Here is a 13577-nt window from a genome sequence, read left to right on the forward strand (position 1 = left end):
TGCTGTAATTTAGCCCCAGGAGACATTGTCTCCTGCTGGCTATACGACACAATCTTGCTCAAAATATATAAGGACACAGATCGTGTCATATAGCCAGCTGGAGACGATGTCTTCTGGGGCTAAATTACAGCAACATTCGTCCTAAACCAGGACTGCCATGTTATGTTGACAAACAATCTTTACTACAAAGTATTGTTGCTGAATATCTCATGTTGTGAGATTTAAAAATAGTGATCCACTCCTTTCCCCCTTTTACTCGCTTCAGTCATCATTAGATCGTGGCCATGCTGGAGCACCACCTTGAATTTTAGACAAACGAATCGACCCTAGTATTTACTTTTTAAGCCTTGTACTTATTTTATCGGACCCTTTTGCTGAACCGCTATATTACGAAGACGTAAACGCATCCACACCAGTTGTAAAACGGTGGAGGGGGACAAACACAAACACACGTACTCATACACGCATGCATGCGCACTCACATACACGCACACACATGTACACACACATGCACACACTCATATGACGAGCTTCTTTCAGCTTCCGTCTACCAAATCCACTCGCAAGGCTTTGGTCGGGCCAAAGCTATCGTGGGAAACGATAGCCAAAGGAGCCACGCAGTGAGACTGAACGTGGAACCATGTTGTTTCAATCTTCTTACTGCCTAGCCACACCTTAAAATTTTGAAACGTTGTGCTTAAATGAGAAATAAGTGTCAACTGCGAGGCATTATTCAGATGACACAAACACTATGAACGTAATAAAGAGAAAACGTAAAGCATGCTGTTTGCCCTAAGTTTTTTTTTTAAATAGGCGCAGGTGTGGCTGTGTGGTAAGTAGCTTGCTTACCTTACAACTGAAGAGTTCGTGCTGCTTAAGTCACGTCTTTCGACGTGAAATATTGTACGTTTGAAGCTCGACTACAGGTAGGCGTTTGTTTTATTTTGGGGGGCTTAGTGGAGTTTGTTGCTCTGTATTTAATAATTTTTGTTGAGCAACAATCTCCACTCTGCTCCAGACATTTGCCTGCCTGTGGTCGTGCGAAAAGCCTCACTTTGCAGTGAGAATTGTGCTTTTGAGGAGGCGTATCCCCTCCACAAATTTTCTTTTGTGAAAATTCTACTTGTGTGACTGTATTCGTGTGACTGGAAGTTCCATTGGAATTACCACAGGCAAGGAGTACGAGGACAGCAAGAATTAATTTGTGTGCTGCGAAGGTGAACTAGAGTACCTTTATTCTTGTGGATTACCAGAGTGGCGGAATTGTGTTGCCGTGAATTGAACTCTCTTCCTTCGTTCCCATTCTCTGCTCTGTCTTTCTGTTCTTTTTTGTGTTTTTATTGAACTTTTCTGAACTTTGTGTTGAACCTTTTTTGGAGACTTTCTATGTTTTTGCAAGTATGGCAACAGAGAAGGGTACTGTGCTGGAGTGGGAAATTTTACCCCCTAAGCAGTGGATAAAGGACCGTAATGAGAGAACGGTGGTGTTGAGGACATATTCCAAGTCCCTCGACACCATCACTGTGTTCCCTCAGGTCGAGATAGAGAAAGAGTTGGCAGAATACCAGCCAACTATCAAGTTTATTGCAAGGGTTGTAAAATTTGCAACAGTGTGGGTGCTATTTGACACCCCTGAGGAGGCTCACATTTTTGCTAACCAACCGCTGGAAGAGAAAAAAATTTTTGTTTCTCCCCACATATCGTGGGAAGAAATTGACAAGTGTCTGGGTGTGTGGGCTGACACACCCAGAGGACACTATCCGCCGGGGTCTGGGTGGCAGCGGAACCAGGCTCTTAAATGTTAAAATGCTTCCTGTGGCTGATTGGGTGGGGTCGAAAGCAATTTTGACCCTATGGACCCATCAGCCAAAGATCTGGCTTTTCCAGATTTCTTAAAGATGGCCGGTTCTAGGTATCCGGTGATCCTTGAGGGACGCCCCCCCCCAAGTGTCACCTGGAATCGGGCCACATAAAGAAGAACTGCTCCAAGAACCAAGCAAGGGTACTGGAGCAGTTAATAGATCTCCCTGTCCTCCCAAGAGAGGTTCCTGAATCTCTAGCGGAGGGAGAGGTAGAGAAAGTCGAGGGGGAGGTAAACTCCCCGAAAACAAAAGGAAAAAAAAGAAAGGTGGACAACAATGGTTGCACACCAATGGATCCTGAGGCGGCGGGAGGTAAGGAGGGATTTCCGAATATGACGGAAGAACTCCACCTTCTCGTCGTAAACAAAAAGAAAAAAAGGAAAAGGAAAAACGACGCATCGCCGGCGGTTGCTGGTGCACCGGTGGCATGTTCCGAAACCCATTCGGTGGAACGTGATCCACTGGAAGAAGACCCCCTCCCAGTAGAAATGTTGAAGAACATGTGATTTTCTATCTCAGGGGAGGGGCTATAGAGAATTATATAGAAAGTTCCTTTGATAGTCGGGACCTGATAGACTCGACTTGTATTCCAGAGTGGCTGCTCGGGTACTGGAAGAAAGGAACCTCTACCATATAATGGACTCCTTCTCAAAGAAAGAATACAGAACATGTTTATGGGCCCCCAACTTGCGGTTCCTGGAATGCCTGCAGGAGGCAAGAAAGTTTATTAAGGGCTCATTTATGTAACAGGCTTATCGCCTATTAAATTGTTTTCAATTGTAGTGGACTTTTTAGTCCATAAAGTGTAAAAATTGTAAGAGGGTTAATACCTCATTCAGTATTTTTTAAAAAAAGAACAATGTTTTAGAGGAGCAAAAGTCGGCGGACGCTTTTCGTCTTCTCCCATCCTTATCATCCTTGTATCATTATCATTCACCTCATTAATGCCCGTGTCCAGCCCGCAAGCTACCTTACTCTATGTACTGCCTTTATGGCAAATTCGATAAAATAAAATAGATTGCTTACCAAACACATGATTCCGGGTTCAGTCCCACTGCGTGGTACCTTGGGCAAATGTCTTTTATAGCCTCGGGCCAACCAACGCCTTGTGAGAGGATTTGGTAGACAGAAACTGAAAGAAGCTTATCGTATATATATATATATATATATATTGAAAAAAAGGTTTGAAAATGCAATTTAAACGATGTTTATTTACTTAACCGTTTCACACTCTTTGGTAAAATTGTCAAAAGTAACATTGAATATTATGGGTTCAAAAAAAGTTTTTTACATAATTGTCACATTGAATATTATGAATTCAAAAATGTTTTTTTATACATAATTGTCACATTACATGTATAAAATAGTATAAAAAAGTTCAATAGTGTGATGAGAATTTTGTAAAAATTGGCAGAAAAGAATAAAACAATATATTATTGGAAATTTGTTTGCGTTAATTATTGGTTGTGTCGCAAATTGTCACATTACATGTATATATATACAGTCTTTGGTAGAAAGGACATGTTAAAGACATAAGGAAGTGTAATAGTTTGGTGAGAAAGCTTGTAATATTGACAGAGAAAATTAAAATGGATATTTTAGACATCTCAGAATATTTTGAATCGAAGGCGAGAATTTGTTTTTTACTGACCTGTTTGTTTCAGCAGAAAAGTTGAATTGAGAGAAAAAAAGATGTGTACCCAGTTTGGTTTATACTTCCCCTTCAAGCATCAGTGATTTTGGGGTTATTGGGAGGTGAGTATGCGGGTGTGAATAGATGTGTCCGTGTGCCTGCTGGTCAGACAGCGTCTGTTTGTCACACACATATATACACACCCACAACAACAACAACACACACACACATAGTATACAAACACACACCACATACACACAACACACACACACACACACACACACACACACACAGAACACTCACACACACACAACGCACCCACATATATAATATATACACACAGCACACAAATATAACATGTATTTATATATAATATACACACATATATAACACATACACACACAACACACACACACACTAACACACACACACAACACACGCACACATATATACATAATATAAATATCACACAAATACACCTAGCATATATATACACATACACAGCATGTATATAATACACATACACAATATATGCATGCAATATACATACGCAATACATACATATAATATATATATATAGACAATGCATATACATATATACATATATACATATAAATAGTGTTTACATACACATACATAGATATACCACATATACACACAATATACATACATACAATGCATACACATACACGTACGCATACATATAATATATATAGACACACACACACATAACATACATATACAATGCATACATATATATACACGCAACGCATATACATGTATTCATGTATATATAGCACACCTACAATATACATATATACAATGCACACATTGTATAGTAGAGACTATACAATGTAGAGACACCCGATCAAACTACTTCCCACACAGCCACTCCTTCGCCTATACACACACACACACACACGCGCGCACGCACACACACACACACACACACACACACACACACACACACACGGACACATGCATATACCAAAAATTTACATCCGATTGATTTCTGTTCCTTAAAGTTAGTTGTTGTCAGCGACGCAGTTATGCAGCAGACTTCCTGTTTTCCAGATTGTTTAGCTCCATGTTGACTCACTGAGTACACGTGATGTAAGGCAATGTTAGTGCAACACTAGTACATTAGTACCTTTTTTTTTTTTTTTGCTAAGACTCTAGGTGTTGATTTGGGCAGATTTAACTTCTGAGTCCAGAAGGTCAAGAGAATGCGGAGAGCTTTTTGGCTCACCATGTTGTTGTTGTTGCTGTTTAAGCTCAGCTCATGCCCGATCGAGCAAAAGTAGCATCAAACATGTTCCATTAATATTTTGAATTCTTTTTAGCGGGTTGTAGGACTATATTAATGAGTCCTTTCTGTTTGAAAGATAGAATTCGATTGGAAGGAAATTTAACAGTGACGTCCACTCCACTCGCGCGTCTGCCTACAGACATTCTCGTTGGTTTGTGGGTTTTCAGTGAAACAAGGATTCTGTAGCCTAAAGATTTGGTTGTGAGACATATAGAACTGGCTATTTAAAAACTTCACAACCGTTGTAATAACCCCTGGAATTTTGGGAGAGGGGTCTAGTCGATTATATCGACCTCATCGACTGGCTTTTATTTTATCGACTCCGGAAGGATGAAAAGCAAAGTCGACCTCGGCGGAATTTGAACTCGTATCGTAAAGATGGACGATATGTCGTTAAGTATTTTGTCCGGTGAGCTAAAGATTCTACCAGCTGGCCGGCTGATGACATCTTTGTAACAGGCACATGCCATCAGTAATTACTCAGGGTAGGCAGTTGACGACCTTCATGTAATAAAACACACAAAAAATAAGCAAAACACAGCGACTGAGTTGAAAGCAGATCTATTTCTACCTTTATAGCACTTAAAGAAAATGGTGCTGTAGAAATGTACGCAGCAATTCTACGCATATCTTTAATACTGAGATTGAAAAGCAGGGGCGAATTATGCCGACCTAATCTACAAAAATATATATATATATAAAATTAAATAAATATATAAAATTAAATAAATAAAAACATTTTGCATTTTATGCAGATTAATCAGAGTAACCTTTAAAATTTTATTTAATTAGGGGAATATTTTGCCGTGAGAGGAAAATGTTGCTATCGATTTATTTTATGCATACCTTGCCTACCCAGGCAGCACATCCCTGCTTTGAAATAATCTTTTCTACTATAGGCACAAAGCCTGAAACTTTAGGGAAGGGGGTGCTAGTCGATTACATCGACCCCAGTGTATAACTGGTATTTATTTCATCGACACCGAAAAGATGGAAGGCAAAGTCGACCGTGGCAGAATTTCGAATTAGGATGTAAGGACAGACGAAATGCCGATCTTATCATGTTTCGGATACACTTGAAAGAATAATAACATAAATATCAAATTAAGTGTGAAATGTTCACAAAATTACAAAGCAATAGGCAGACTATTCTTAGCAACGAACAAAATACTCGACCAAGCGTGAAGTTGTTTACAAAGTTACAAAGTAACTAAGGAGTGGATTATGACGGGAAGAGTATTGTACTTCAGTAATATTATGCGAAGGTACAAAGTGACCCATATATATGATAAACGTAGTTGTATCGAGAATAGAGCTATCATAACGAAATGCAGCACTGTATTGAAATACTTCAAGCATCCAATGAAGTTAAAATTGAAATATGAATTGTGTAGAGTATTGTATAAGGCTGACTGACCTTTTCATTCCACAGCTTCTCCGGATTGAAACGTCTTTCCCTGAATCGGCCCTCAATCGAGAGATTTATGTTATAGATTTAGTAGGATGAACAAAACATATAAAATATTATTTATTTATATCCAGTGACACAATTAGTAAATAACTAGACCAGCAACTATAAAAAGTAGTTGTTGTATTGTGGAGTAGTCGAGCTGTTTCGAACGTTCCAAAGAACCGCAATTTTATAGGAATGGAGAAATGAGAGTGTAACATGTATAACATCGTAAAAGAACTTGCACCCACACGAAAATCAGAATCACCTATGTCTCCTATGTACACTTTAAACTTGTGGGGAGGAGGATAATTTCCTTTAGACCTTTCGAGACTCTCCCGGGCTTGTGAGTCTGACGCAGTTGATGTGTAGCGCGAACATTTCCAGATCAATTTTTCCAGAAAAGCGCCAGCAGAGAAGGAATCTCAGAAAAGTGAAGTTACAGTTCTTAGGGATAGGGATAAGATAAATGGTTTCTTTCGTGATCTGGAAGATAAGCGACAGTGAATGTGACAGGAAGAAAAGTGGCGGCAATGCCTGAGGGATCTGGACAGTGGTGATGCACAGATAGCTGGTGGAGAAAAGCAAAATCTATTGAAGTAGCAAAATCTGTTGAAGTATCAATGCGAAAGCATCCTGTATTGTAGAGACGTATGGCGTTGTGGTTATAATAATAATAATAATAATAATAATAATAATAATAATAATAATAATAATAATAATAATAATAATAATAATAATAATAATAATAATGATAATAATAATGATAATAATAATAATAATAATAATAATAATAATAATAATAATAATAATAATAATGATAATAATAATAATAATAATAATAACAACATCGAAAAATACTTGTGTAGCAGGCGGCATATCTGAAAGAGCCACCACAAACAACAGCAATCCTAAGACAGCTCCCTTTGTTCATCCTACCACTGTGACATATCAGCCATGTTCATCCTTACCAAAGGCCTCTGCAAAATCGAGATATACAGTAATCCTTCGACTATTGCGAGTATTGCATTTCAAAAATAAACCCACGGTAGATGAAAATTTGTGAAGTAGAAACGGTACTGTATATGATACAGTAATTGCAAGACAACGCCTCCCGAGTTTCGTTTTCCATACAATTTGTGCGATTCTTTGTTTACTCACCTACGCTACACTAAGTATTTTCTTTTAATATATTCCAATTAGTGTGAGAAGATTTGGGCCTCAACGTAACCAACAAATAAGTTGGCAAAATTGAGACCCGTTCTCGTTTCCATAGTGACGTCAGACGTTGCTGGTAAATCTCTGCTGTGAACGTAAAGCAGCTGAGCACGAGGACGAGTTCTGCTAGGCGGAGAAGTGTGGAGACGATGATGTAGGGTCGGGGTGACGGTCGAGGAAGTATTGAAGGGCTAAGAGGCCGTCGTTGTGGGGGATCACAGTGTACAAGGATTTTATGTCCATGATGAAAAGGAGGCGTGAAGGGCCGGGAGGGAAGGTGAAGGAATTGAAGAGGCGAAGGGCGTGGTTGGTGTCATATATATGAGACGGGGGTGCAGCGACTAAAGGGGAAAGGACTGAAGTCGAAATATTTGGAAATGAGTTCTGTGGGGCAGTTACCAACGGAAACAAAAGGATAGCTGGGGTTATCAGGCTTGTAGATTTTGGGAAGGAAATAGATGGTGGAGGTACGGGGGAGAGAGTTCGGACGATGAGGTTGGTAGCGGTAGCATGTAGGGTAGAAGATGAGCGAGGTCATAGATGGTGGAGGACACACGCTGCTGGTGGGAGGGAGAGGGATCGGAGGAGAGGAAGTGATATAATATGGGGTTCCGAAGTTGACGGAGCGCTTCCTCCTTGCACAGGTCGGCACGCCAGAGAGAGAAAGAGAGAAAGAGAGAGAGAGAGAGAGAGAGAGAGAGAGAGAGAGAGAGAGAGAGAGAGAGAGAGAAAGAGAGAGAGAGCGAAATTTGGCTGAAGTTCGTCACGCATGGACCGCACACACACAAATATAAATCTATGCATATATCCGTCTACCTCTCCTTCCTTTTCTTTTCTCTCTCTTTCTCATTATATATGTTTCTGTTAATTTGAATATAAATATTGCCATTTATGAAATATTTCTATGGCTGGCCGACGTATATTAAAATTTAAATATATTGTCAGTAAAGTTAATGTAGCGTGTATTTAAATTCTATGTAGTTAAACTAGTTTTTATCGTTTAAGTTGTTAGAATTAACAGATGTAAATAAATCTTGTGTGTGTATGTGTGTTTATACATACACTTGTGTGTATGTATGTGCGTGTGAATATGTATATATTTATATATTTATATGCTTGGATATGTTTACATGTATACAGATTTAGGCATACATATGCATATACATGGGGGATCTGTTCAGTTTGGCTCACAGATCAAATCTTTTTTATATATCACGGTTTACTTTGAACATTTTTGACAAAATTTTGCATTTTAGAAGTTACTTCGTGTTAAAGTTGTCGTATTTGGGTAATTTTAACCAGTCAACGACGTGTATTGAGTTGAAAGCTACTGCTGTTCAATCTGTTTAGTTAAAAAAATTAATTAAAAAATCTGTGATCCAAACTGAACTGATCCTACATGTGAATGTATCTATCTATCTATCTATCTATCTATCTATCTATCTATCTATCTATCTATCTATCTATCTATCTATCTATCTATTATCTATCTATCTATCTATCTATCTATCTAATATTTGTCTATCTATCTATCTATCTATCTATCTATCTATCTATCTATCTATCTATAGATAGATAGATAGATAGATAGATAGATAGATAGATAGATAGATAGATAGATACATTCACATGTAGGATCAGTTCAGTTTGGATCACAGATTTTTTAATTAATTTTTTTAACTAAACAGATTGAACAGCAGTAGCTTTCAACTCAATACACGTCGTTGACTGGTTAAAATTACCCAAATACGACAACTTTAACACGAAGTAACTTCTAAAATGCAAAATTTTGTCAAAAATGTTCAAAGTAAACCGTGATATATATACCGTGAAAATTGTCTGAAGCTCGTTATTCATCCATAAGAAATGCATATTTCCTTTATTTAGTTCTCTCCGTGTCATGAGGTACATAAGGCCACAGCACGATCTCTCCAAGCAGCTCTGTTTTCTGTTATTGTTCTGGTCTCATTGCAACTTCACCTTTCTCATCTCCTTTCCTTACCATTGGTTCTTCGCCATGTGATTATAAGATGCCCTGCTGCTCTCTTCCCCTCAGGCTTTCACTTTAGTGCCACCATGCAATCCCTTTCTCGATCTTGTCTGAAGATGTGTTCAATCCAGTTCCAGCATCCACATCTTAATTCGTCACAAATCCTGTTGATGTCTGCTGTCGTCTCAACTGTGTCATTTCAGACTCTTTGCAGCTACTTGATGTCAAGTATTCTTCTTAAACATTTGAATTGAAAGCTGTCTGTTGTTTTTCTTCCATTTTTGTCGCTTCCTAGTTTTCACATCCATAGAATAATTCTGGTCACACGAATTTCTTCAACAACTTCAGCTTCATTTTGCCGTCTCTACTTTTGCTTCTTCATACCTTTATTAGGTTGTGGAATGCTCTCCAGGCTTTGGATATTCCGTTCTTTTCATTCTTCGTTGCTCCTCTGTCTTCCTTGACTGTCGCCCTGAAGTAAATAAATTCTTTGATATCTTCGACCTCGTTCTTGCCGATTCTCACACAAACTTGTTGGCCTTATTCCTTAGTGTTCTGAGTTCAAATTCCACCGAGGTCGACTTTGCCTTTCATCCTTTCTGGAACGATAAATTAAGTACCAGTGAAACACTGGGGTCGATATAATCGACTAGTCCCCTCCCCACAAATTTCAGGTCTTGTGCCTAAAGCAGAAAGGATTATTCCTTTATGTTCTACATTTTCCTGGATTGAGTTTAAGGCCGACCCAACATTTCCTTTACATTTTTATTAAGTATTTAATCACGCTACTGGCGAACATTCTGTCGGCAAATTATTTTCGCTATTACAACTAAATATTATTCTGTGAATAATTTTAATAGTATTTGCTATGAAGTTCTACTTGTAGGTTGTAGAAGGGTGGATAGAAGCTGTGTTTGTTCGCTGAAGACTACCCAGCAAGCCATGACACATACTGGGGCAGTTTCTTTCATTTTTCTGTGCAGAAGAATAACCGATTAGGTTGTGCACTTACATTACCCGTTTGTAGACATTAAAAATATATTGACAAAAAAAAAAAAGAAAAAAAACCCATTGATGTTTCCACTTTAGAGACAGCAATTAAATTGAAATACCCAAGGGAATCGTAGCTGCTTTTGGGACAACAGAGAAAAGGGAAACAATAGAACACTCCTAGAAATGTATGTATTTATGTGTGTCATTGTTCTCTTGTACTAGCTCCTAGTGCATGTGCGATCATTTTCTTTACCTGATAAACATTAGCGGGGTCCGTATGGCTCTGGTCCATCCGCTCCATCTCTCTTAAACGTCTACAAGGGCAGAAACTACTAAGGTTGTGTTAAACATAATACATAATACAATACACAGATAAACAAATGGAATTAAATAACTATATACATTGACAAAATTAAAGATTAAAAATAAATTTAATTAAATTAAATACAAAAAAAATAATAGAAAAAAATAATAAGTAGGTATAAACACATGAACAAAATAAATAAAAACAAATTACACGAACGTGTATAAACAGGGGATACAGATAATACAGGCACTCCCCCCACCACATGCACTTACTAAATATAGACACACATAGGGTTATACGCATGCGCAAATAAAGACACATACAATAGGAATACAAAATGACTGATCGTTAGTAAGGAAAGACACAAATAAGACAGAAGAAAGCAAAGGACCACTGATGAGGTCACAGAAGTGTGACGAAAGAACTCTGGCCGAAATACGATTAATGTAAAAAATAAAATAAAGCTGAAGCAAATTAACAGCAAATATATTGTGTGTGTGTTTTTATTGGCTAAACTGGCAACATGACCATCCCCAAATACAACAATATATAAAGAGAATGTTTGAAAAAATCTTTTTGTCTTGTTCAATGGATGACTGAGCTTGACCTTCGGTTGACCATAGAAGTTAAAGGCGCACACACACACACACGCACACACACACACACACACCACACACACACACACACACACACACACACACACACACACACATTTCTGGTTGAAAACTTATTTCAGCGAGGCATTGAAAACTGGTCTTATTTTATGAAGCAAGTGAGTAAAGAAAACATTTTGAATTTATTTTTAATTATAAAATTATTAATACATCTCTCAACAGGTTTTTTACATTCAAATGTTTCATTAAACTGAACCTTTTTTCTTTCTTAATTTTTCCTATATTTTTCCTCATTCTGAGAAACATTTGGAATTACTATATTGAAGTGGGGCAAAATTAGTAACTGGGTCAAAATGGATAATTTCTGATTTCTTGTTATTTTCTCTCATTTTGCACCATTGCATCATCTTTGGGAGTAAGAAATGGTCAGCTGCATAGTTGAGAATAAAAATTGGTCAGTATAGTTGAAATCGAGAGTTTGAAATATAGTTGACAGAGGTTATTTTCAAGAAATTTTTCCTCAAATTTGATCCGATTATAAGTGGTGTGGCTAATAAAATATCTGGATAATTTTTCGTGAAGTTATAGAGGGTGATAATGCAGTGCTATTTTTCCAAGATCCCCTTTCATTTGACCAAGATATTGCAAATTTGGTTCCATTTATGATCTTTCTGACGTCTAAGGATGTTTATTTGTATGAGCCTTTTTTTCAAAAGTAATTCTAGAAAACTGAAAAGGCACATTTATTTTATCGTGTCTTACCCAATTTGCCCCGCCTAAATTTTCTCTTATATACTCAAAGTGAATAGTGATAATTTTCTGAAATAGTGTTCTGAATATGTTATAAGTTTTACTGCTTTAGAGAGGGTCTTTGCTTAGCTGATATTCGTTCGACAAGGTAGTGAACATTTGTAAAACATATTTTTTTTTCAAACTCAAAAAATCCAGTAAACATAACTCATTGTGCCCCTTCCCCCTACTGGAAACTGAGAAAGCAGACTTACAGAATTTCACTGTTTTTGTCGAGATTTCCCCCACTTTCCCCCCACGCATTGTAAAACGAGGAAAAGAAGCCGTTTTAAAAGAAGAATTTTTAAAATCCATGTCTTTTGTGTGTTGGTGTCTCCACCCCCTCTCTCTCTCACTCTCTCTCTTTCTCTCCCCCTATCTCTCTCTCTCTCTCTCTTCTCTCTCTCTCTCTCTCTCTCTCTCTCTCTCTCTCTCTCTCTCTCTCACACACTCATCATGCGTTTGAAGCAGCAACAACCACAAAAATAGCTTTTTTTCTTTTTCTTAATTTTCTGTCATTTTATCGTGTTCCACATTCTGAAACATTTGTAACTCACATTAAAAGGGGGAAAAAAATCTTACCCTACTCTTTCCACCTTCATTGTACTTTTTACAATGAAGGAAAAGTCAAACATGGCAAGTGGATGTGTGGAAAACCAAATTTGAATTTGGAAAAATCTATAAAGCGACATTTTCAGCCATTTATTTAAACTTTCTCTGCTAACTCATCAAATTCAATTATTTGAAACAAATGGGTTTGAGATTTAAATTTGGTAATTTTCTAAGATTCTTGCGTATAAGGGGCCCACCGAACTTGAAGTGCCCCATGGTTTAAATCTGGCCTTGACTAAATCTTCAAATGTTACTAAAGGATCTTAAAACGGAATATACTGGAAAACGAAATCCTAAGTATTCATAGGAAAAACAAACAAATATTGTTTGAATGCTGGTTGAAAGAAGGCAGACGTTCGGCTTACCGAAACAAGTATCTCTGGGAAGGTTTTGCTGATGTGAAGGCAGACGTTTGTGCTTCTCATTGTTCTTTTGAGTTCGAAATGAACTTTCTGTATAATTTATTTAACTTCTGCAGACCCGGAATGTCGTCCCTTAACTCCGGATCACCTCCCGATTGAGAAGACTTATGGTGAAAGGTATTTTACCTCTGACCTCTAATCAATTTATTTTTTATTTTTCGGAAGTAGTGTGTTTCTTAAGCTAAAACAGCATTGGTTGTTATTTCTAGCAAGTCGAGTGACCGCATAGAAATTCTTTTGTTGACAGTCGTTGATGTGGCGCGTATTCGTTAGAAGGATCCTTTACAAGAGACCTTTCGTAAATTGAGACAGACAGACAGACAGAAAGACAACGAGAGGGATATATATATATATATATATATATATATATATATATAT

At 37.7% G+C, this 13577-nt stretch overlaps 2 protein-coding genes across 6 annotated transcripts in view; one reads left to right on the plus strand and one right to left on the minus strand.

The window, feature by feature from the left end:
• The window catches only part of LOC115221001 (kallikrein 1-related peptidase b3-like), a 75069-nt gene extending 61563 nt beyond the window's left edge, over positions 1 to 13506 (minus strand). For 4 of the 5 annotated variants that reach the window (XM_036510261.1, XM_036510257.1, XM_036510260.1 and 1 more), the window contains exon 1: positions 12748 to 13506. Coding sequence is in view for 2 of the 5 variants with exons in the window: in XM_036510257.1 (XP_036366150.1) it covers positions 12748 to 12857 (110 nt within the window). In the remaining 3 variants the exon portion in view is untranslated. Of the gene's footprint in view, positions 1 to 2212; positions 2216 to 6221; positions 6290 to 12747 lie in introns of those variants that run through there. The other variant, XM_036510258.1, reaches the window with a different exon arrangement.
• Positions 11468 to 13577, plus strand: part of LOC115220872 (zinc transporter ZIP6-like) — a 54133-nt gene continuing 52023 nt past the window's right edge. Inside the window, exon 1 of the mRNA XM_029791055.2 lies at positions 11468 to 11534. The gene's annotated coding sequence lies outside the window, so the exon portion shown is untranslated. The remainder of the gene's footprint in view (positions 11535 to 13577) is intronic.

Source organism: Octopus sinensis, linkage group LG17 (genome assembly GCF_006345805.1).
Source record: "Octopus sinensis linkage group LG17, ASM634580v1, whole genome shotgun sequence".
In the NCBI taxonomy this organism is placed as follows: Eukaryota; Metazoa; Mollusca; class Cephalopoda; order Octopoda; family Octopodidae; genus Octopus; species Octopus sinensis.